Below are 26,602 nucleotides of genomic sequence, written 5' to 3' on the forward strand. Positions count from 1 at the left end.
ATCTGCCATTTTTAATAATTCATGAGCAAGTTCTTTAAAAAGCTAAGCTCTAAGTATATATATAGGTATATATATAAATATATATGTATCTATTGTGACTATAAGCATATATATATATATATATATGGGTAGATAAATGGGGCTATGGCTACAATTCATAGGATTAAAAGACATTTTTTAAAAAAAGTATAACGAGTGACTAATAAAATTAAAAAGTCCTTTTCAAATTATAAAATCCTTTTTTGAAGCAAAATTTACAACTGAGCCTGTCAAATCTCTCCATGTGCCTATTTTTGACATTAAGTAATATCCGTGTAGCAAAAAAAAAAAGAAAATTCTCATTGCATATGAAATGGACACTTTTTTTTCTTTTTTCTTTTAAATATTTATTATTTATTTGGCTGCTTTGAGTCTCAGATACAGCACATGGCATCTTCTGTTGTGGTGAGCATTATACTTCTCTAGTTGTGGCACACAGGCTTAGTTACCATATGGCATGTGGGATCTCACTTCCCTGACCAGGGCCTAAACCAGTGTCCCTTGCATTGGAAGGCAGATTTTTAACCACTGGACAACCAGGGAAGTCTCTGGACACATTTTTTTTAATGCCAATTCCTGAATACCCATTGGTAGAGCATGAAAATTAATTTGTGCTTTCCTTTGAAGTTTTGTTGACTCACAGAATGTACAACTGAAATTCTTCACTTATTTAATTTCTTTTTCAATGTCTATCTGATCACCTTTTCATAATCAGAATTGTATCATTTAATCTTCCATTAGTACAACTTCAACTCATCGAATACTACTAAATCAGTTGCTAAATTACTGTAGAATTCATATATAATTATCCACCATGTCCAGTTATTAATACCCAATGAATGCCTCCTGATTAATGACATTACCATGAATGCCAAAATAGTTAATCACTTCTCTGTGTTGATGTGAGAGTAACAGGAGATTATAAATGCACAGCTAATTGGGCTACAGATGACTTTATAATATTAGGGAGTCAGGGGATCAGGCCTTCAAAGGAGCTAAAATGAAAAGCTGTTGATTGACATGTTTACTTCTTGGCTGTTGTGAGCATGATCTTTCAATTGCCTTTGCTCTAAGACTTCTCTTTGCTCCATTTCGATTCAAAATCCCACATGTAAGTGGCCACTGACAAGATGATCCTGTAACTTCAAGGTGATATGGAAGACATGGTGACCTGAATTTACAAGTGTTTGGTGAGATTTCTAATTTGAGATGCACTGGCTTCTTGAATTATGCATAACAACTTCATGCTTCTGTGCAGGTATTTATTGCACTAAAAATAGAATGAGCCAGTGTGTTTCAATGATGCCCCAGTAACGTGCCATGATTTGAAGGGAAAAAAAGGGGGGGAGCTATGCAGAGGCTGACTCCAATTCAGCCTGTTTGGCTGACTATTTCTGGCTCCTATTAGCATTCTCATCACAAGAGTCACACCCTCTGTCCTCAAGATACTCAGAGGCAGCTTTCTGTACCTGCTCCACTTTCAGGAGCTCCAGGAAGGTCTCCACAACTAGGGCCCTCTCCTATCTGGCTCATAAACCCCTGGAATCAGAACTACCTACAGAGTTCATTTAATAAACTGTTATGTTGCCTCCACCCTGACCCAGGGAAGCTGAATCTCTGGGGATGTGGCCACAGATGCCTGTGGGTTTACCACCTGCCAGGTATATAAGCTGCTGTCTTAAGAGTGACTTCCTTCCTGCCAAATTAATGTGCATGTATTACAATAGGGACCTTACATGGGATGATCGTATTTATCAGCTCCTTTCATTCAATGACTCCTCACTGCCACTAGGATCTTCACGTGGCCTCTACAGCCCAGCATGGGAGGCTCTCTAATCAGCTTCCCTCTCCACCATGTCTCCCCCTATCTTACCCTTGCTCCCTGAGCTCCAGTTTCATGGCTTTGCTGCAGTTCCTCTGAGGCTATGCATTCTTTCCAGCCACAGGGCCTTTGTACATGTGGTTCCAGCTTTCTGCCTGCAAGGGTGTTCCACTGTCTTGTCAATTCCTGTTGTTATCTGGTCTCTAAGTCATGTCCGCCTGTTTGTGACTCCATGGACTGTAGCCCACCAGGCTTCTCTGCTCCATGGGATTCTTCAGGCAAGAATACTGGAGTAGATTGCCATTTTCTTCTCCAGGGGATCTTCCCAACCCAGGGATCAAACCTAAGTCTCCTGCATCTCCTGCACTGGCAGGCGGATTCTTAACCACTGAGCCACCAGGGAAGCCTTGTTAATATCTCAAACTAATCATCTTTTTTCCAGGTAGTGATCACCACTGCCTTAATGTTAGGTCAGCTACAGTCAAAGCACAAAGAGCTTATCAGAGTTGTCATTCCGTATTTATTTGTAGAATTACTTCTTTGTTGCCTGTCATCCCATTAACACATAAAATTGACAAAAGCTGATATTTTTGTTTTGTTCATTGCTCTATTGCCAGTGCCAAGCAGGTGGTTAAATCAGTCTGTGCTCAATAAACATTTGGGGGCAAAAGAAGGAGGTGGAAAGAACAACAAGCAAGCTGAGTGTGGTGCCTGCAAATACCGGATACAGGAGAGACAAAGGACCAAAGAGAAACAAAAAAAAGAAAGCAGGTAGTGATCACAGTGACCCGGGCCAGCTTCCCCGATCTCCTGCTTCAGCTCACAGCCTCTATGGATGCAGTCATCAATAACAGGGCTGACCATGGAGCTAAGTGGCTTTAACCTCACCCAGAAGTCACCTGAACACAGAGCCCCAGACCAACGCAGGCAGTAAGCCTCATGATAAGCCATGCCCTGCTCCAGACTACAAACAATACCTTCAATCCCGCTTTGGGGGCTGACCAAGAAAGAATAAATTATAGGCTGTCCTTGTTGCCAATCAACGCTCTCCCGAAATTAAATTCCTTAGTTCAATGTGACCATCAGCTCAGTGGGCTAATAAGGGTTTCCTGTATCTGTCCCAGAGCAGATTTTATTTATGCTTCCGTCTTTACGGAAGTCCTGGGAATACTATCTGGTCATCAATTCTTTCTCCAGCAGTTAAGGTAGCAAATTAAAAATTCTCTCCATCTCTCTTACAACCTTTACCATTCGAAATCCTAGTCTGACTGTGTTTGGACAGCCTGCATTCACTGCTGGAAAATCTAACAGGAATCACAGTGTATATGGCAGAGGTCCAACAGAAAACAAAAGGGACCTTTGTGCGTCTGTTCCCATTCGAAACAAAGAGAGAATGATCGAACCAGTCACGTGGGCCTCCGTCTTCTCAGAGCTGCCATTTCTGATGCTAATTGTAGGCCCAATTGACTAAGGAGAGTTGCCTGCCACTGAGGGGACCAGGCTCCCCAGAGTGAAATTCAAGCTTTGGAATCAGGCCCGTTTGTAGAAGCCAATTACACTCTCACATTCTAAAGGGTATGCTTCTTAAAATAAAGACTATCACCTTAAGGCAAAATTAATTCATCAATTTGCTGTTGGTTTTCAATTCATGAACATGATGTACTATATTCTCCATATAAATACTAGCAGTATTTCCAACTCTAAAAATTGTTTCTTTCCAAACTAATGGCTCATGTTTGTGTCTCCCTACATGTTCCCTCTCACATGCTCCAAGCTGTACCCTTTATAAAAAGGTACCACTTATCAAGTCCTTTAAACCCTTTATGCGCATATACATATCTGTGTATCTCTTTATTTACAGATCTATGTACAGATATGCATCTGTGTATGGCAACCCACTCCAGTATTCTTGCCTGGAAAATTTCATGGACAGAGGAGCCGGGCAGCCTACATTCCACTGGGTCTCAATGGGATACAACTGAGCATGCACACTATTTATACAACATATAGACATATGAGCATCCATGTGTATGCACATGCAACTTCGTGGTATAAGACACACGTGTCTTTGTGTACAAGACACCTATGTGCACCTATGTGCGTATCTGTGTATGATGGATGGACATAAGGGTGTTTGCATCTACATATCTCAACAATGTATTCTGGATTTCCCTGATGGCTCAAGGGTTAAGAAACTGCTTGTCAATGCCGGGGACATGAGTTCAATCCTTGATCTGGGAAGATCAACTAAGCCAGATCAACTAAGCCCAGAGCAACTAAGCCAGGACATCACAAGTACTGGGTCTGTGTGCTGCAACTACTGAAGCCCGTGAGCCCTAGAGCCTGTGCTTGCAGCAAGAGAAGCTGCCGCAATGAGAAGCCACCGCAGTGAGAAGCCCGCGTGCTGCAGCTACAGAAAAGCCGGTGTACCAGGAAGACCCAGCACAGCCAAAACTAAATAAATAAAAGATATCATTAAGCACTCAAAAAAAAAAAAATGTATTCTATAGAGTAAGATGACATACACAAAATCTAAAACAAGCCCAAACCAAATGTTTCCGAGGGTCATCATCCCCTTGCAGGATATCCGTCTGATTAAATCCCCAGGACAGCTGATTTCGAGCCTTCATTTTCACCACCAAAAGCTACACCACAGATCTCCCCATGTTATCTCACCACCATTGTCGAGACCTGCACTTCTGCTGAAAACCTTGGGTCACCACTGCCCACAAGATAAATACAAACCTCTCAGCACGGTGCAACCCGCTTCACGGTCTAGCTTCTCCATCCTATCCTTTTCCTATGTTTCCATAGTTTATTTTTTCAAGACTTTTTTGCTGTGGGCCATTTTTAAAGTCTTTATTGAATTTGTCATAATATCGCTTCTGTTTTATGTCTGTTTTTACGTTTCAGTTTTTCAATTCCAAGGCATGTGAGACCTTAGCTTCCCAAGCAGGGATTGAGTTCTGTACCCCTTGCCCTGGAAGGTGAAATCTTAATCCCTGGGCCGCCACCCCATTGTTTACTTACTGAAATCCGCTGCTCCAGACAAGTTCATCCATTATTCTGAGGCATATGCATCCGCCCTCCCACATCACTGCTCACACCACTCCTCCTAACTGAACGTCTTTCCCTCTCAAACCGACACTGGAGTTCAAGACCAAGCTTGAGATAATAACTCAGGTCTAAAGCTGAACTTTTCCCTTGGTGATGACTCTTCCATTCCTCATTCATGTAGCCTTTATACAGACTATACAACCCATCTGATATTTAATATATTGAATACCCTTGTCTTCTCATTATATGTGCAACATCATTTCAAATCATTAATATCTAACAGGGGAAAGAACCCTTATTATATTTACAATCTTCCTCTTACTTCCACTTCTCATGGGGAAGGACTCTTACTTCTTGGGTCAGTTCTCAGGCAAGTTCCTTGTAGTGAGAACCTAGATAATGGGCCAGACAGAGAGAAGTAAAAGCAAACAAACGATCAACAGAGAGGCTACACTGATACACAAAATAAAGATTTGCAATAACAGGAAGAGAAAGGAAGGAAAAGCCTCAAAGACTGGATGGTGGGCTGAGATTTTGCGAAGTAAACACTGAAAGTGGGAGGGAGATTTCACAAACCAAGTGCCAAACACACTGGAGACTATTACGAGAACAGTGAGGGGGAGATAAGATTGATAAGATTTTTACAGCACAATAGAAATGTATTTTCCCCACTCCTATTCACATGCCCTCAGAAAGATGAATGAAGATTTTAAGTGCTCTTAATTCATGTTTTGGCTGCTGGACTGTGTTTATCTGAATGTGACTCTATGAACAAGATTGAGTCACAGGACGACAAGATTTATCTTTGTTACATAATGAGTATGGCCTATGTCCTGTCTGACTAGAGGCTAAAGCCCCTCAAAGACAGACCTTGGGATCTTTTATATCCTTGCATTCATGGTCCTGAACACTGTGTCCTACACATGGTAATTAATCAATAAATAGTTGTTGATGATAAACAGGTCTGTGGATGGATAAGCAGGTGAAACAGATCCTGCATTTTAACATGGTCATGTCCCAAAGGCTGTCATCTGTTATTAGTGATGTAGCCAGACAGTATTAGTCAGTGTATTTATTTAAGGAGATTTTCCATTTGTCTAACAAGCAAATATAACTTTTGTAGGTCAAACTCACAATTACAGCATTAAAACAGGACAGCCAAGAGAGCATTGTGCTTGTTAAGGATGCATGTGAATACCAAAAATATCATGGCATTCAACACCCAAATGTCAGACAGCATTAGAGAGGAAAAGGCAAGAGCATCTTTCTGAAATGCAATCCTAATTATTTACATTCCTCACCAAAGACCAGACAACTTTCTCCAGTTGATATGCCCTACTTTGGTCCACGTACTTGCTGCTTTTAGGCTTTACCCAAGATCTTTGTGAAAAATAATTACAACTACCATGACTTTGTAATGATCATCTCTAAAGCATCCCTGGTAGGTTTTCTAAATATATGCCTTTTCTGGAAAACCATCTGCCCCCTTCTCATGGAAGAATTATGACTTTGTAAAAAGTCCATGATAAAAGGAACTTAACGCTCTACCAACAGTGGAAACAGTGGCTGACTTTATTTTGGGGGGGTCCAAAATCACTGCAGATGGTGATTGCAGCCATGAAATTAAAAGAAAGACGCTTATTCCTTAGAAGGAAAGTTATGACTAACCTAGACAGCATATTAAAAAGCAGAGACATTACTTTGTCAACAAAGGTCTGTCTAGTCAAGGCTATGGTTTTTCCAGTGGTCATGTATGGATGTGAGAGTTGGACTATAAAGAAAGCTGAGTACAGAAGAATTGATGCTTTTGAACTGTGGTGTTGGAGAAGACTCTTGAGAGTCCCTTGGACTACAAGGAGATCCAACCAGTCCATCCTAGAGGAGATCAGTCCTGGGTGTTCATTGGAAGGACTGATGTTGAAGCTGAAACTCCAATACTTTGGCCACTTGAGGTGAAGAGCTGACTCATTTGAAAAGACCCTGATGCTGAGAAAGATTGAGGGCAGGAGGAGAAGGGGATGACAGAGGATGAGATGGCTGGATGGCATCACCGACTCGATGGACATGAGTTTGGGTAAACTCCAGGAGTTTGTGATGAACAGGGAGGCCTGGCATGCTGCAGTTCGTTGGGCTGCAAAGAGTCGGACATGACTGAGTGACTGGACTGAACTTTCTACCTCCAGGACATTGAAATGGAAAAGCAAAATAATTTAAGAGAAGGAGATGGAAATGGAATCTGGAGTTGTAGTCGTACAGATTTTTTTTAAACTGACGATTAAATGAGAGAAATGTCACTAGAACTTGACAACGTAATGGGGACCATGAGAGCAGCAACCATGTGTTCATTCCCCATCCTCCTGTCCCCGTTTTACTTTTACTCTGATGTGAAAACTCAACGATCTAATGAAACCATTCCATTTACCATACTTTGAGGTATAAATGCAATATTGTAATGAAACCACTTTAAATATCTTCTGCTTAAAGAGATCATACCATCCTTTTTCTGGAAACTGTAGTGGTCACTTTCGTCCTCGAGGAGATCCCTGAATGTCTCAGACTGCTAAGGTTGCTGCTCAGTTATATGTAAATTTCCAGCTGGGTCAAGTTAAAAGCATCGGGTCAAAAGTTAGAAGCAGGGCAAGGTGCAATTCCAAAAATAAACTAGCTATCATGAATGAAAACTGGAAGAACGTTAAGAACAAATTGATAATATATTTCAATTTGTCATTAAAATGTGCAGACTCACTGATCCAATAGATTTCATACCTGGAAATGTAACCCAAATAGATCACAAGAAAAGATACAAAGATGAAGTTATCATGATGTTTGAAATTCTGTTTAACAAGGAAAAAGAAAGGAAGAAAGGAAGGAGATAATTGCTTAACAATAGTGTATTGATTAAATCATAGTGCATCAATTCAGTGGAACACTATACAGCCATTAAGAAGAATACTAGGGTTTATATTTATTAACACAAAAGAATGTGAATGATACATGAAGTGGAAAAAAAGCAAATAACCAGACAGCACATGAATGTGTTCTGTTTCTAAAAAAGCATGTCATGTACATGCCCACCCTGCCATATAAGGAAAGTATCTGGAAGGAAATGCCACAAAATGTAAACACTGGTCATCAGTGGGGGGATGGGGGGTTACAGAAAGTACACTTCTTATTCTTATATGTACTACTTTTATAACAAGAAAGAGACAACAGAATCTTCTTTTATTTTCTAAAGGAGAGTAAACTGGAAAATTACATTCTGGTGAGGAAAAAACCATACTCCCTTGGGTTTATATATTTAGCCTTGATAATCAGTCTCTTTCTCTCTCTTTTTATCCCCTCCCCTCCTCCTCCCTCCTCTCTCCCTCCTTCTTCCTTCCTCTCTCCCTTCCCACTTGCTTAGAAAGAAGAAACAGAAGAGATGCTATGGAGGAGCAGGGAGATGGCTATTAAAAAGGCCATAAAAGAATTTACTTTCTCAATTGAAATTTGCACTTAGAGAAACTAAGGAAAGCTTTCAATGGTAAAATGGCAAAGCCCTAAGAAAGTCTGTCTTTAAAAGAATCAGGGGAAAATTTTTTTTTAATTTTAATCAAATTCAGTGGATAAGATGTGGGTTAAAATTTACTAGCACCAACTAAGTAAAAAAAATTTCCTTCCAGAGTTAACAGGAAGTTCCCAGTGGTCTGGTGGCTAAGACTCCTTCTTCTACTTCTACTGAAGGGGGTGAAGGTTCAATCCCTGGTCAGGGAGCTAAGATCCTACATACTGTCAGGACCTGCCCTGGCCGCTGGGTCATGGACAATGCACAGGCGTCGGAGCTATGCTCTCCTTTCTTTTCAGAAGCAAAACGAAGGAAAACCTTGAGAACAGAAACTAAAGATTTAAAATCTTAAATGACCAAAAGTAAAAAAAAAAAGAAAAAACACTAGTATCAATTAAGTAAAAAGGCATTTCTTTCCAGAGTTAACAAGAAGTTCTTAAAAATATAAAAGTAATAATGAGATTCCTTAAAAAACTGGAAATAGAACTGCCATATGACCCAGCAATTCCACTGCTGGGCATACACACTGAGGAAACCAGAAGGGAAAGAGACACATGTACCCCAATGTTCATCGCAGCACTGTTTATAATAGCCAGGACATGGAAGCAACCTAGATGTCCATCAGCAGATGAATGGGTAAGAAAGCTGTGGTACATATACACAATGGAGTATTACTCAGCCATTAAAAAGAATACATTTGAATCAGTTCTAATGAAGTGGATGAAACTGGAGCCTATTATACAGAGTGAAGTAAGCCAGAAAGAAAAACACCAATACAGTATACTAATGCATATATATGGAATTTAGAAAGATGGTAACAATAACCCTGTGTACGAGACAGCAAAAGAGACACTGATGTATAGAACAGTCTTTTGGACTCTGTGGGAGAGGGAGAGGGTGGGATGATTTGGGAGAATGGCATTGAAACATGTATAATATCATATATGAAATGAGTCACCAGTCCAGGTTCGATGCACGATACTGGATGCTTGGGGCCGGTGCACTGGGACAACCCAGAGGGATGGTACAGGGAGAGGGAGGAGAGAGGAGGGTTCAGGATGGGGAACATGTGTATACCTGTGGCGGATTCACGTTGATATATGGCAAAACCAATACAATATTGTAAAGTTAAAAAATAAAATAAATTTTAAAATAAAATAAAAAGTAATTTGTATTACTTCCTTTGACTGTGTGGATCACAATAAACTGTGGAAAATTCTTCAAGAGATGGCAATACCAGACCACCTGATCGGCCTCTTGAGAAATTTGTATGCAGGTCAGGAAGCAACAGTTAGAACTGGACATGGAACAACAGACTGGTTCCAAATAGGAAAAGGAGTTCGTCAAGGCTGTATATTGTCACCCTGCTTATTTAACTTCTATGCAGAGTACATCATGAGAAACGCTGGACTGGAAGAAACACAAGCTGGAATCAAGATTGCAGGGAGAAATATCAAGAACCTCATATATGCAGATGATACCACCCTTATGGCAGAAAGTGAAGAGGAACCTAAAAGTCTCTTGATGAAAGTGAAAGTGGAGAGTGAAAAAGTTGGCTTAACGCTCAACATTCAGAAAATGAAGATCATGGCATCCGGTCCCATCACTTCGTGGGAAATAGATGCGGAAACAGTGGAAACAATGTCAGACTTTATTTTTTTGGGCTCCAAAATCACTGAAGATGGTGACTGCAGCCATGAAATTAAAAGACGCTTACTTCTTGAAAGCTATGACCAACCTAGATAGCAAAGCAGAAACATTACTTTGCCAACAAAGGTTCGTCTAGTCAAGGCTATGGTTTTTCCTATGGTCATGTATGGATGTGAGAGTTGGACAGTGAAGAAAGCTGAGCGCCAAAGAATTGATGCTTTTGAACTGTGGTGTTGGAGAAGACTCTTGAGAGTCCCTTGGACTGCAAGGAGATCCAACTACTCCATTCTGAAGGAGATCAGCCCTGGGATTTCTTTGGAAGGAATGATGCTAAAGCTGAAACTCCAGTACTTTGGCCACCTCATGGGAAGAGTTGACTCATTGGAAAAGACTCTGATGCTGGGAGGGATTGGGGGCAAGAGGAGAAGGGGACGACAGAGGATAAGATGGCTGGAAGGCATCACTGACTCGATGGACGTGAGTCTGAGTGAACTCCAGGAGTTGGTGATGGACAGGGAGGCCTGGCATGCTGCGATTCATGGGGTCGCAAAGAGTCGGACACAACTGAGTGACTGATCTGATCTGATCTGAATGTTTCAAAATTAATCTGCAAGTAAAATGCACTATCTTTATTTTTTAAATAAAGGACAGAGAGAGAAGAAAAGAAAATAAGGAAAGCAGAATGGGAAGGCAGAGAGAGGGAGAGTTTATGATTATAAAGACATACCTTGAGTTTGCTTCTGAAAATCAAGCAAACCCCCTCCTCCCCACTTAAGGCATCAGGCTCACATAATAGGAGAATTACTTGCATCATCTTCTTTTTTACTTATTTTTTATTGAGGTGTAATTGACATACAACAGTATATCGGTTTCAGGGGTACAACAAAGCGATTTGATATTTGTATTATTGCAGAATGACCAGCACAATCAGTCCAGTTAATATACATGACCATCCATAGTTACAAATGCATTTTCTTGTAAAAGAAATTTTAAGATCTACCCTCTTAGAAACTTTCAAACATGCAATACAGTCTTATTAACTACAGTTACCATGCTGTGCATGGTATCCGAGTTTACTTATTTTATAACTGGAAGTTTGTACCTTTTGACCCTCTTCATCAATTTCACACACTCTCCATACCCCACCCACCGTCTCTGGAAACCACCAACCTACTCTCCATAGGCCAACAATCTGCCTTTCTAGGAAGCCTGATTCCAGGGGCTGTCTTGAAGGGTAGGCGAAATGTCTCATTCATCTTCACTCACCTGCCCCAATTCCACTACAGTCTGATTAACCAAGGCTCAATGAGGCCCAGTGAGTATTATACTGTTAACTCTAGGGACTATGTGTATTTATAATAGAGTGCTATTTTTAAAAATGTCTGGTTTATCACCACAGTCAGTAAGTACCAATAAAAAAATGATGCTCACCATGACAATATTGAGGAAGATGCCAAAGCACTGTGGTTCAAAGCCAACTAGCAACCAAAAATACTAATCAGTTCAGTTCAGTTCAGTCGCTCGGTCATGTCCGACTCTTTGCAACCCCATGAATTGCCACACACCAGGCCTCCCTGTCCATCACCATCTCCTGGAGTTCTCTCAAACTCACATCCATCAAGTCAGTGATGCCATCCAGCCATCTCATCCTCTGTTGTCCCCTTCTCCTCCTGCCCCCAATCCCTCCCAGCATCAGAGTCTTTTCCAATGAGTCAACTCTTCGCATGAGGTAGCCAAAGTATTGGAGTTTCAGCTTTAGCATCATTCCTTCCAAAGAAATCCCAGGGCTGATCTCCTTCAGAATGGAGTAGTTGGATCTCCTTGCAGTCCAAGGGACTCTCAAGAGTCTTCTCCAACACCACAGTTCAAAAGCATCAATTCTTCGGCGCTCAGCTTTCTTCACAGTCCAACTCTCACATCCATACATGACCACTGGAAAAACCATAGCCTTGACTAGACAAACCTTTGTTGGCAAAGTAATGTCTCTGCTTTTCAATATGCTATCTAGTTTGGTCATAACTTTTCTTCCAAGGAGTAAGCATCTTTTAATTTCATGGTTTCAGTCACCATCTTCAGTGATTTTTGAGCCCAAAAAAATAAAGTCTGACACTGTCTCCACTGTTTCCCCATCTATTTACCATGAAGTGATGGGACCGGATGCCATGATCTTCGTTTTCTGAATGTTGAGCTTTAAGCCAACTTTTTCACTCTCCTCTTTCACTCTCATCAAGAGGCTTTTGAGTTCCTCTTCACTTTCTGCCATAAGGGTGGTGTCATCTGCATATCTGAGGTTAATTTCTCCCGGCAATCTTGATTCCAGCTTGTGCTTCTTCCAGCCTAGTGTTTCTCATGATGTACTCTGCATAGAAGTTAAATAAGCAAGGTGATAATATACAGCCTTGACATACTCCTTTTCCTATTTGGAACCAGTCTGTTGTTCCATGTCCAGTTCTAACTGTTGCTTCCTGACCTGCATATAAGTTTTTCAAGAGGCAGGTCAGGTGGTCTGGTATTCCCATCTCTTGAAGAATTTTCCACAGTTTATTGTGATCCACACAGTCAAAGGCTTTGGCATAGTCAATAAAGCAGAAATAGATGTTTTTCTGGAACTCTCTTGCTTTTTCAATGATCCAGTGGATGTTGGCAATTTGATCTCTGGTTCCTCTGCCTTTTCGAAAACCAGCTTGAACATCTGGAAGTTCACGGTTCACGTATTGTTGAAGCCTGGCTTAGAGAATTTTGAGCATTACTTTACTAGCGTGTGAGATGAGTGCAATTGTGCGGTAGTTTGAGCATTCTTTGGCATTGCCTTTCTTTGGGACTGGAATGAAAACTGACCTTTTCAAGTCCTGTGGCCACTGCTGAGTTTTCAAATTTGCTGGCATATTGAGTGCAGCACTTTCACAGCATCATCTTTCAGGATTTGAAATATCTCAACTGGAATGCCATCACCTCCACTTGCTTTGTTTGTAGTGATACTTTCTAAGGCCCACTTGACTTCACATTCCAGGATGTCTGGCTCTAGGTGAGTGATCATACCATTGTCCTAATACTCATTACCTATTACCTAAAAATCCTAATAGTCATTACCAATTATAAAAAGAATAATCCTGATTATTAATAATATTGAAATGTGACTTCAATTTGAATAAAACTTAAATTGAACAGAAATCTCCTAACTAGGTCAATGTGAGCTATAAAAATTTTATCTAAATTATGCTGTTCAGGACAGACTTACACTTTACTTTTGTTCTCTTTCAACTATTGCCTTTATTCAAACATTCCCAAGTTTTTCACCCATAACAGGGAGTTCAATAGACCATATTCGACTGTGGCTTTAAAATGACCATGAAAAGGTGAAATATTTGCATTTTCTTTGTTCAATCTTAACCTTTTAGCAAAAGAAGATGTTAATGATTCTACAGCCGGTATCCTTTCCAAACTTTCTTTGACAGTGTTACCCCTGGTCCTCAGAGCAAGACATCTTAAAGGATAAGGTGCAAAATGTAGCATTCCCAAAAGAATGATGAAAAGTTTTTCTTTCTTTCTTTATTCTTCATTTGATCCTCTACTTTTAATGTAATAAAAAGGGGTAAAGTTTAAGTGTCACAGAGGTGGGCTGTGAAAACTTAAAAAGAAATCTTAAGATTGGTACTGGCAACTGGAAATTTTCCTCATGTGGCATTCACTGAGCAGAATAACTGTTACATATGAACAAAGTGTAGGGGCTTCCCAGGTGGTTCAGGGGTAAAGAATCTGCCTGCAGTGCAGGAGACACAGATTCAATCCCTGGGTTGGGAAGATCCCCCAGAGAGGACATGGCAACCCACTCCAACATTCTTGCCTGGGAAATCCCATGGACAGAGGGACCTGGCAGGCTACAGTCCCTGGGATCACAAAGAGTTGGTTGACTTTACAACTCTTTGTGACAAATGAACAAAATGTAATCACTCAGGTTACCATGTGACCATCACAGTGCAAGGAGAAGTGACATGGTGCCTTCTCCCTAGACATTTATAGTCTGATTAAAGATACAAAATTAACATACAAAAAAAAATCTAAAAGGATAGGGAACAATTTAGACACTGATTTGTCTGATGCTGGCTGCAAACTTGATTATCAAAGAGGTGGGTGAAATTTAAGTGGTTGAAAAGCAATGATTTCATAAAGGAGCTAGAAGAAGGGAAAGAAGACAGGGCTGAGGAAAAAACGATGCCAGCTACCCAGAGAGAGAAATAAATGGGAAACCTGCAGGATTGGAGTGCCAAAGAATTGATGCTTTTGAACTGTGGTGTTGGAGAAGACTCTTGAGAGTCCCTTGGACTGCAAGGGGATCCAACCAGTCAATCCTAAAGGAAATCAGCCCTGAAGAGTCTTTGGAAGGATTGATGCTGAAGCTGAAACTCCAATGCTTTGGCCACCTGATGCAAAGAACTGACCCATTGGAAAAGACCCTGATGCTGGGAAAGATTGAAGGCAGGAGGAGAAGGGGACAACAGAGGATGAGATGGTTGGATGGCATCACTGACGCCATGGACATGAGTTTGAGTAAAGCTCCAAGAGCTGGTGATGGACATGGAAGCCTGGTGTGCTGCAGTCCATGGGGTTTCAAAGAGTCAGACACAACTGAGTGACTGAACTGACTGACTGAACTGAATATCTGGAAAGGGTGACCAGTAATTCCAACCACAAGATTCAGAAGGGGGAAAAGACAGCCACATTCCAGGCCGGCATCAGTGTGCAAGACCTAGAGGTGGTCCAGGCAGAACTGCTCCAGGTTTCAGGAAGACAGGATCCAGACCACAAGATGAGGGCCTACTATGGGCAGAGAAGCTGGATAGCATGACAGCCCTGAAAGGGAACTAGAGACAGTGTGGCCTTACACCTGCAAATTAGATGTTACAAATATCCTCCTCAAAGCCGGAGGAAGTTCAATACTTGTGGACTTAGAGAGGAAGATTCCAGCTCACTGTACATCCAAGGGGCCAGAGACCTCAGAGCCCCATGTTTGGATGGTATGATGCATACTCCATCCATCTCCACCAATAAGAGCTCATTAAATATTGTAGGCTTGTTGGAGGATGACCTGGAAACTGAGTCTTCATGTAACTAAGCAGGTTGGGAGAAGGCAGGTTCTGACACTACGAGAACGAAAGTTTTGAAAAGTAGTCAGGCAGCAACCTGAGTACAAGAAAGATGAGTTAAGACATTTTGGAGAACCCACTCTGCTTTGCTGATTCAGAACTAGGATGCAAATACCTATCCTCATACTAACGGTCTTAAAATATATCATACTCAATTGAGATACCATCAAGGTCTAGTATGGAATATTCTGAAATTTTAAGTGCCTCAATCAGTACCTTATTTCTTTACATCTTTATTTAGTCTATTAATGTAAGATCTGAGGGGCTTGCAGAAAACACATACCATTAAATGTACTGCACTTAGTTGCTCAGTGGTGTCCAACTCTTCGCAATCCCATGGACTGTAGCCCACCAAGCTTCTCTGTCCATGGAGATTCTCCAGGCAAGAATACTGGAGTGGGCTGCCATGCTCTCTTCCAGGGGATCTTCCCTATCCAGGGATTAAACACAGATCTCCCACACTGCAGGTGGATTCTTTACCATCTGAGCCACCAGGGAAGCTCATACCATTAAATCAGTTCAGTTCAATTCAGTGGCTCAGTTGTGTCCGACTCTTTGTGACCCCATGGACTGCAGCATGCCAGGCTTCCCCATCCATCACCAACTCCTGAAGCTTGCTCAAACTCATGTCCATTGAGTTGGTGATGCCATCCAACCATCTTATCCTCTGTCATCCCCTTCTCCTCCTGCCTTCATCATTAACATTGGTCGCTATACAAGGCTTCAGAGTGCTTCAAACAAACTATGATGTTTTAAAAAATCTCCTGTCCCTACTTTTCTATTCATAAATTTCCCTTTGACTACTGCCCACCACCCTCACCCCAACCAGTGCAGTCCTCATGGAGTCCCCTGACTTTTGAGAACACTTTTGCCCAAATCTCTGTTTTCATCAAATTTATGGTATGAGACATTCAACTCCAGCTAAACTACTTTGAACTTACATTTTAAAGGACAAATCTTATAGGAACAGTGTACCCAGAAGGGAAGGGAGAGAGAGTTCAAGAGTAAAAAAACAGAGCTTTATTAAAAGCTTCTAAAAGACTTCCTGAAAAATCATGTCAAAGACTAGACTTCCTTTACCTGTTGAGGATAAATAGAGAACCCAGGACATAAATTCACCCCTTTGAGGACTTAACTTTATGTGTATTTGTTCATGTTTAAGAAGCAGTTAGAAGAGTGGATAGGATTTTCCAAGGTTCTATAATGGGCCTGTTGAAATTAAAGCCTATTTCTATTTGTACTGACCATTAGTCAATTTTTAGCACTATTATTAAGTTATCTTAATTACACAGACTCCTGTGCCATTAAATTGTTACCCACTGCCCTTTGCACAGCCAAGAATAATCTTTTGCCCGCCCACCACAAACCCTGCCCCCATCCTCCTGGAAGAGTTAGCTGCTCCTTAGTCTTTGTTTTTGGGTTTTTTTTTTTTTTCAGTTAATTTTATTTTATTTTTAAACTTTACATAATTGTATTGTCTCCTCCTTTGTTGCCCCTTGAACTCAGAGACCGCACCTAAATCAGTTTCCCATTTACAGATAAGCACAGGGCCTGAGTGCAGATGTGTGGTAGTTTGAACATTCTTTGGCATTTCACATGCTAGCAAAGTAATGCTCAAAATTCTCCAAGCCAGGCTTCAACAGTACATGTCCAGAGAACTTCCAGATGTTCAGTCTGGATTTAGAAAAGGCAAAGAACCAGAGATCAACTTGCCAACATTCGTTGGATCAGAGAAAAAGCAAGAAAACTCCAGAAAAATATCTACTTCTGCTTCATTGACCATGCCTTTGACTGTGTGGATCACAACAAACTATGGAAAATTCTAAGTGAGATGGGAATACTAGACAACCTTACCTGTCTCCTGAGAAACATGTATACAGGTCAAGAAGCTGAAGATGAAGCTCCAATCCTTTGGCCACCTGATGTGAAGAGTCAACGCATTAGAAAAGACCCTGATACTAGGAAAGATTGAAGGCAGGAGAAGAAGGAGATGACAGAGGACAAGATGGTTGGATGGCATCACTTACTCAATGGACATGAGTTTGAGCAAGCTCCAGAAAATGGTGAAGGACAGGGAAGCCAGGTGTGCAGCCTGGTGGGCTGCCATCTATGGGGTCCCAAAGAGTCAGACATGACTGAGTGACTGAACAACAACAGGGCCTGAGAAATAAGGCATTCAATGCAGATTTTCAAAACTAATAAGGAAATATTTCCCACAGCTCTGCTGCTTGCTGCTGCTGCTGCTGCTGCTCCTAAGTCGCTTCAGTCATGTCCGACTCTGTGCGACCCCATAGATGGCAGCCCACCAGGCTCCCCTGTCCCTGGGATTCTCCAGGCAAGAGTACTGGAGTGGGTTGCCATTTCCTTCTCCAATGCATGAAAGTGAAAAGTCAAAGTGAAGTCGCTCAGTCGTGTCCAACTCAGCAACCCCATGGACTGCAGCCTACCAGGCTCCACCGTCCATGAGATTTTCCAGGCAAGAGTACTGAAGTGGGTTGCCATTTCCTTCTCCAGGGGATCTTCTGGACCCAGGATGGAACTCATGTCTCCTGCGTTGGCAGATAGGTTCTTTACCACTGAGCCACCTGAGATGCCCACAACAGCTTAATGAGTTGGTTCTAAAAGAGACACAGATGTCTCTGAGAATCCAATGAAGTTTGACCTTTCTCCTAAGAAGGCTGCACAAATACACAAAAGTCTATAGTGCATTTTAAGAGCTTCCAGGGCTCCGTGAAGTGACCTTTGATCCCCACAACTACTGCAAAACACGGGGCCAACTGAGCCCAAACTAGGAATTTCCACCTATGAATAGCAGCATCCATCCACTCGATGCATATTGAAAATTCCATTTTTTCAAAAAACATACCAGAATAAACAGACTACAAAAGATTGTATCTCCAAGGAAGCATCACGATGTCACTGAAAACAAATGTAATGGCTAAGTCCATGAAGATTTAAACCCTGGGGCTGTGAAGGTCTACTGTACCAAAGCCATCTTATTACCTCAATAAAAGTCTCAACCCTCATTGTACCTGCTCAAGTACTGAGTTATTTCTCCTTATTTCTCAAGGGAAGAAAATCAATAGAAACCACTGCTTTACAAATTATCATTTTGCAAGATCAGAATCTTTTTTAATGGTAAATTCAGAATCCAGGAAATATAAAGCATTCTACAGCTCCCAGGTGGCACAAAAGAGTCTTGGGCAGACTGGGATCATGTCTAATCAAGTTCTGATGTCAGTTACGAAGACCTGGAAGTCACTGATTTCCAGCGGTTAATCTGTTACTGAGTGCAAGCTCACAGAAGAGATGAGGGCCAGCTGACCGAGAAGATGGCAGACTAATGTCTCAAAATGACCATCTTATCAAGATCTGGACGCCAGGTTTTTTTTGTAAATCAGAGATGGAGGGTGGGGGTGTGGGGGGCGGAGATGAGGAAACAAAGTAAAAAGGCCATTAATCTTGTAAGTATGTCCTAGAATGACAAGGCTCAGGCAGGGGATGTGTTAGTTTCTTCCTTTCTGTACCCGTCCACTGGTGGACAGTGTCCTGAACAAAAGCACTTCAGTTTAACAGGCAGGCAGAGGGGCAGAATTCTCTGAGGCAGGTCATTATGAATGATTATAACAAACAACAGAAAGCAACTCAAAGAAAGTTTCAACATGGAGTCAGAATTGGCTTTTCTCTGCAACAAATCTATTAGCTATAATCCTGAAAAAGTGATCCCAGCTCCTAAAAGGACAGCACTATTCCTTCCTTTGTAAAGTTCAAATGGATCAAAAGTTGTAAGAGCAGGTTTTTTTGTAAATTATAAACAATATACCATTGGTCTAGATAAAACAGAAATGTATTTCCTTTTAAAATATAAATTAGAGTTAAAAATATACTAAACACTGTAAGAAAGAATGGTACAAATGTAGTAAAAGTGATGAAAAAAATAGTAGGTAATGAGCAGGAAAAGATAATGAGGAAAGTCAGAGAAAGCAAATACAAGCAGCTAGATCACTGAAAAGAAACAACAGTGGAGAGAGGATGAGCTGGAGGGAAAGAAAAATAAAATCAAGGAAGGAGATAAAACATCAGATTGAGGAAGCAACAAATACAAACCATAAAAGAAAAAAGTAAGAGGGGAAAAAGCAGGATTTCTCTGAGCAAATAGGTCAATAAGAAGCATCAGTAAAGCACACATCCCCTGCTGGGTTTTCTGATCAGAAAGAGAAATAACTATGAGGATATTCTGGAGTCATCTGTGTGTCTGTAGGAATTTGTGAGTTCACAGATATTTGAGATTTGGGAGTCCATGTAGAGTAGAACTTCAGCTGGCTGTTTTTCTCCTGTACAGCTCCAAGCGAGGAGAGTTTAAATGAGGTTGTCTTTCTTTCTTTCCTTTTGGCCAAGCTGCACAGCTTGTGCAATTTTAGTTCCCGGACCAAGGATCAACGCCCAGGCCCATCACAGTGACAGCGTGGAGTCCTAATCACTGAACTACCAAGGAATTCTCTAACAGACAGAGCTGGCCGTCTGAGGAACAGAGAGGGTGGGAGGGTGGAAGAGGTCCAGGTGGGGAAGGTAGTAGGTGACTGGAGCAGAGCTGCATTGAGTATATGTTACTTGCTCAGTCATGTCTGACTCTTTGCAACCCGTGGACTGTAGCCTGTCAGGTTCCTCTGTCCATGGGATTTTCCAGGCAAGAATACTGCAGTGGGTTGCCATTTCCTCCTCCAAAGGATCTTCCCCACCCAGGAATCAAGCTTGGGTCTTCTGCATTGACAGGCGGATTCTTTACCATCTGAGCCACCAGGGAAGCCCCCATGGAGTATAATTGGAGGAAAACATGCCTAAGGACAGGTGACAAGAGGAAATAAAAGCTTTAGAGAAGGAGTCCAATGGGGCTTTCACCCTAAGGAAATGGAGACCTCCAATAGCTCTCCAACCCAGAGAGCTGGTTTGGCTCCACCTCCTGAGATCATCCATCAAGGCAACGTCTGCAAGCAACAGCAAGTAATACAAAACTGAAGAAAGATCAAAATGCACCTGGAACGATGAATCTTTCCTACTTGGGAATCCAGAGCACTGGGTGAATGGATCCCCACAGAGCTAAGAGCACCTCAGACACCTCGCAGGGACAAAGTGCTAAACAAGGTCAATTTAGTTCTTTAGCCCAAGTGGTGTGTTAGTCATGTCCAACTCTTTGCAACCCCATGGACTGTAATGCCAGGCTCCTCTGGCCATGGATTCTCCAGGCAAGAATACTGGAGTGGGTGGCCATTCCCATTCTCATTCCCGAAGCAAGTGTCAAACCCAGGTCTCCTGCACTGCTGGCAAGTTTTATAGTCTGAGCCACCAGAGAAGCCCCTTTAACCCAAAAACATTGCCTAAAGCAAATAAGATATTTGGAAAAGACACATTTAGGGAAAACAGAAAGGATAATTAAGAAGAAGGTGGAAGAGCTGAAGTTGGGTGGACCACACAGGAGCAAAGGGGCCCTGCGCTGAGGCCCAGAGGGAAGAGCTACCCGTTGTGTTACAATGTTAAGTCACCTCTTTCTTTCCACAAAACAGTATAAATATTCATAAGGTCATGGTAATGGAGGGAAACTGGAAGAAATTAAAAGGAGTAGCACTGAAAAGGTCAGAGATAAATACATTCTCATCACTGGAATGTGTAGAATATTAATGTGAGACTCTCGCACAGAGTCGGACACGACTGAAGTGACTTAGCAGCAGCAGCAGCTCAGTGACAAACTTTAGAAAAGAACATTTATGGAAAGCTGGTAATGGCAACCAAGTTTGTCTCTCAGAGACACAAAATGGGCTCCTCTGCTCTGTTGCAGGGAAATATTAAAACTCCTGGGAACCTCCGTTATGGACAGGAATCTACCGGGAGGAAGGAAAGAAGGCGGTTCCGGAGACAGCCTCAGGCTTCTTTCTAGGAAGAAGCAGCAGTGACTGAACACAGCCCACAGCTCTGCAACGTGCTCTCCCTTCCACACGGAAGTTTTCCCCCACCTGCACTGGCATCCCTTCATTCATCCATCTAACGAATGCCACTGTATCCTTCAGTATAGTTTTTTGGTTCTTAGCTAAAATGTATTCATACCTACAGAGTCCAATATTGTTTAAAAAAAAAGAAGTTATTATAAGAAGTTGCTTTTTAAAAAATTAAACTCTCAAAAAGAAAGTTAAAAACACGTCCATGTAGGAAGCAGAAGGCTTCCACAATGATTACAGAAGCTAAATCTTGTTTGTTTAAAACAAAAAGAATTTGTAAAAGAAGTAGCTGGCAATGCATAGGTGTCACCGAATTCTCATTCAGGAAGCAGACGTTTTCTCTCAGAAGGAGCTCGTGAAACACGACTGCTACCTTTAGAAAGAGTAACACTAAAAGCCACATAAAATAGGAAGCTCTAGTTAGGAAACTTAAAAAGATATCAGATCACAAATTTTCAAAATGGAAAATAATGATTTGGAGAAATAAAGGATCAAAATCATGGTCTCCTCATCATAACCTACATAAGTTTTGAGAAAGAATTCCTTACCTGAGTTATCAATATGTTAAATTAATTTCTTGGAAACTACTCCTCCAAGGAACAATTCAACCAAAGGCATGTTTTTCTGTGAAATTTTCTGCTAGCAAAAGGAACACAAATTATGCTGGAGTTCATAAAACTCCTTGTATCTCAAAAGAATAAATTATTATTAACACTGGAAAATCTTTCTCTTATCCCTACTACCAATATCAGTCTAAATCACAGTTATGTTACAACCCAAAGCAATATAAAATGTAAGATAACATTTCAAGTGTATATATTTTGGCAAAATTAATGACATTTTAAAGAGTAGTAACAACTCATACATTTTCTTGAAAGAGCTTCATGTCATAGAACAGCCTAATCTACTAAAACGAAAACCTTACAAGCTTAATATAAAAGTAAATTGAAACTATATATCAAAATATACAAACCATTTCCTCTTAAATAAACTGTTACAACAGACATGGATGCAAATAATAGTTACTTGCATCAGGGAGTAAAATTGAGATTTGACTGTTGACAACACTTCATTACATACTTTCTAATAAGCTACTATCCATCTTAATAGCCAAAAATGGGTCCAAAGTTGATTACTGTCTCTCTTTCACCAGCATGTCCACTCCCAAGCTGATTTCTTTTTTACCTTCTCTCCATCCAGTAAAATCCCTGCCCCTACCCCAAGTTAGATTTCCAAAGATTAGGAAATTACTTTATCATCAGAGAAGGACACTATATAAAATAACACTATAAATTATATGAGTTGAGAATTTTATTTTCCCAGTTTATCTTCATTATATTTGCATCAAACACATCTCTTGGAGAATACATCTTAATGCTTCTATTTACTTTAGCAAAATATTTAGTGTACCTCAGGAAAAAATAGTGAAATTAACCAAAATCATACCTAACATTTGTAATTTATACTTTCACATCCATTTTCATTAAACCTTTTCAACACCTCTGCGAGACAGGTGCTGCCTCTGCCCTCTGGCTCCCCCATCCTCGAGGTGAGGACTGTTGGAGAATGTGACTGAACGGGATAGGGTACCAAGAGTAAGATGCAGCAGCCACGTGGGTGCACTGGACTGGGATGCGCAGAGGCTAAACTTGAGCTTGTGTCTTTGAGTGGCAGCTGTAGGATGGTACATGTCTGAATAAAGTCAGGATGCTATTGGCATGCTAAGGGGCCGGACTTCAAGTCCCATCCCTGGGATGAAGATAAATGGCAGGACACAGTCCAAAGGCTAAGCTGGGAAATTCTTGTGGGAACTGCCCAAGTGTAGCCCTTGACGGGGCAGGAAGTAAGAGGGGTAGAGGGGCTCAGGAAGAATCACACTTTCTGAAGGCCATTTCTCCTCCAGGACAGAGGAATCTAAAATCGACTAGTTGGACAAGTGGCAGTTTCAGTTCAGTAGAGTTCAGTCGCTCAGTCGTGTCCGACTCTTTGCAACCCCATGAATCGCAGCATGCCAGGCCTCCCTGTCCATCACCAACTTCCGGAGTTCACTCAGACTCATGTCCATTGAATCAGTGATGCCACCCAGCCATCTCATCCTCTGTCGTCCCCTTCTCCTCTTGCCCCCAATCCCTCCCAGCATCAGAGTCTTTTCCAATGAGTCAATTCTTCGCATGAGGTGGCCAAAGTACTGCAGTTTCAGCATTAGTATCATTCCTTCCCAAGAAATCCCAGGGCTGATCTCCTTCAGAATGGACTGGTTGGATCTCCTTGCAGTCCAAGGGACTCTCAAGAGTCTTCTCCAACACCACAGTCCAAAAGCATCAATTCTTTGGGGCTCAGCCTTCTTATCAGTCCAACTCTCACATCCATACATGACCACTGGAAAAACCATGGCCTTGACTAGACAGACCTTTGTTGCCAAAGTAATGTCTCTGCTTTTGAATATGCTATCTAGGTTGGTCATAACTTTTCTTCCAAGGAGTAAGCGTCTTTTAATTTCATGGCTGCAGTCACCATCTGCAGTGATTTTGGAGCCCAAAAAAATAAAGTCTGACACTGTTTCCACTGTTTCCCCATCTATTTCCCATGAAGTGATGGGACCAGATGCCATGACCTTAGTTTTCTGAATGTTGAGCTTTAAGTCAACTTTTTCACTCTCCACTTTCACTTTCATCAAGAGGCTCTTTAGTTCTTCTTCACTTTCTGCCATAAGGGTGGTTTCATCTACAAATCTGAGGTTATTGATATTTCTCTCGGCAATCTTGATTCCAGCTTGTGCTTCTTCCAGCCCAACATTTCTCATGATGTACTCTGCATAGAAGTTAAATAAACAGGGTGACAATATACAGCCTTGACATACTCCTTTTCCTATTTGGAACCAGTCTGTTGTTCCATGTCCAGTTCTAACTGTTGCTTCCTGACCTGCATATAGGTTTCTCAAGAGGCAGGTCAGGTGGTCTGGTATTGCCATCTCTTTCAGAATTTTCCACAGTTTATTGTGATCCACACAGTCAAAGGCTTTGGCATCGTCAATAAAGCAGAAATAGATGGTTTTCTGGAACTCGCTTGCTTTTTCAATGATCCAGTGGATGTTGGCAATTTGATCTTTGGTTCCTCTGCCTTTTCTAAAACCAGCTTGGACATCTGGAAGTTCATGGTTCACGTATTGCTGAAGCCTGGCTTGGAGAATTTTGAGCATTACTTTACTAGCGTGTGAGATGAGTGGAATTGTGTGGTAGTTTGAGCATTCTTTGGCATTGCCTTTCTTTGGGATTGGAATGAAAACTGACCTTTTCCAGTCCTGTGGCCACTGCTGAGTTTTCCAAAGTTGCTGGCATATTGAGTGTAGCACTTTCACAGCATCATCTTTCAGGATTTGAAATAGCTCAACTGGAATTCCATCATCTCCACTAGCTTTGTTTGTAGTGATGCTTTCTAAGGCCCACTTGACTTCACATTCCAGGATGTCTGGCTCTAGGTGAGTGATCACACCATCGTGATTATCTGGGTCGTGAAGATCTTTTTTGTACAGTTCTTCTGTGTATTCCTGCCACCTCTTCTTAATATCTACTTCTTCTGTTAGGTCCATACCATTTCTGTCCTTTATTGAGCCCATCTTTGCATGAAATGTTCCCTTGGTATCTCTAATTTTCTTGAAGAGATCTCTAGTCTTTCCCATTATGTTGTTTTTCTCTATTTCTTTGCATTGATTGCTGAGGAAGGCTTTCCTATCTCTTCCTGCTATTCTTTGGAACTCTGCATTCAGATGCTTATATCTTTCCTTTTCTCCTTTGCTTTTCACTTCTCTTCTTTTCACAGCTATTTGTAAGGCCTCCTCAGACAGCCATTTGCTTTTTTGCATTTCTTTTCCATGGGGATGGTCTTGATCCCTGTCTCCTGTTCAATGTCACGAACCTCATTCCATAGTTCATCAGGCACTCTATCTATCAGATCTAGTCCCTTAAATCTATTTCTCACTTCCACTGTATAATCATAAGGGATTTGAGTTAGGTCATACCTGAATGGTCTAGTGGTTTTCCCTATTTTCTTCAATTTAAGTCTGAATTTGGCAATAAGGAGTTCATGATCTGAGCCACAGTCAGCTCCTGGTCTTGTTTTTGCTGACTGTATAGAGCTTCTCCATCTTTGGCTGCAAAGAATATAATCAATCTGATTTCGGTGTTGACCATCTGGTGATGTCCATGTGTAGAGTCTTCTCCTGTGTTGTTGGAAGAGGGTGTTTGCTATGACCAGTGCGTTTTCTTAGAGAAGGTTAAATGACAGGTTTAACCATGTTCAAGAAAATGTGAAAACTCAGAAGTGACCCATGGAGGAAGGTGGTGTGGGCAAGAGGAACCCCCAAAGAAACTTGGGATTCCCCCGAGTTAGCCTGAGTCAGAGGCTCAGATGTGATCAAGTGCTTGCTCAGGTGCTGAGCCCCTGGCTCTGTGTCAGGCCAATATCAAGTGACAACCAAGCTTCCTCTGAGACACTGACATTCAATGCCTCAAGTTGCCCACAATTCCAGGAGAAAGAAGACTGAAGAGTCACAAGCAAAGCCGAGACTCAGAGCATTGAATGCCAATGAGCACACACTGAGGATACTCTGGTCGGTGTTGGGATACAGTCTCCGGATTCCAGAGCCCACAATTTTCCCATTTTGAGCCACACTGGAAATTACATCTCAGAAGCCAATTTTGATTATATGTGAAACCTCACCTAAAATGGAGGAAACTACGCTGAGGGCTGGAATTCAGATTACCTGGACAAAATTCCCTACATACTGTCTCTAACACACCAAACTGAGGTCAAGTTGAATCCCACGCAGTTTTAGATACAAGATTTCCACAACTCACCAATGAAGTGATTCTGCCCCAAGGCAAGCATCTCCTCCAAGAGAACAAGGCCCCCAGGAGCCTGGAGGAGGGTTACGCTCCGACCATCGATGAGGGAGCACTGCTGAAATCCCGTCGCCGTGACCTTCCACAGCAAAATCAGCGAGGCAGTGGCGTCTTGCCGAATTCTGAAAACGAGAACGACGTCAATGGAAACTCCCTTTCAGAAAAATTCATCTTAGAATCAGGCCATCAGGTTAACACTAAAAATAAAGATGATGCATACACCCATATAAGTATCAAGAAATGGATGACATGATCTTTTAAACAGGCGCCTGCTTTATGTGGACTCATGACGATCAATTCCCATGCTGTTAGAAACACCCATCTCTCACTTGATCAAAATTATACCACAAAATCACTAATAGGTAACTCTAGGTCATAATTTTCATCAATAATAAAAGGGTCTGTTGAATTTAGAGACATTCCATGCGTGTGTGTTAGTCACTTACTCATGTCCA

At 41.6% G+C, this 26,602-nt stretch overlaps 1 protein-coding gene across 1 annotated transcript in view; it reads right to left on the bottom strand.

Annotated features, from left to right (window-relative positions):
• DNER (delta/notch like EGF repeat containing) overlaps positions 1-26,602 on the bottom strand; it is a 383,862-nt gene that overhangs the window by 206,470 nt on the left and 150,790 nt on the right. The window contains exon 4 of the mRNA XM_006047101.3: positions 26,103-26,269. Within this exon, the coding sequence (XP_006047163.2) occupies positions 26,103-26,269 (167 nt within the window). The remainder of the gene's footprint in view (positions 1-26,102; positions 26,270-26,602) is intronic.

This window comes from Bubalus bubalis, chromosome 2 (assembly GCF_019923935.1).
Source record: "Bubalus bubalis isolate 160015118507 breed Murrah chromosome 2, NDDB_SH_1, whole genome shotgun sequence".
NCBI classification, from domain to species: Eukaryota; Metazoa; Chordata; class Mammalia; order Artiodactyla; family Bovidae; genus Bubalus; species Bubalus bubalis.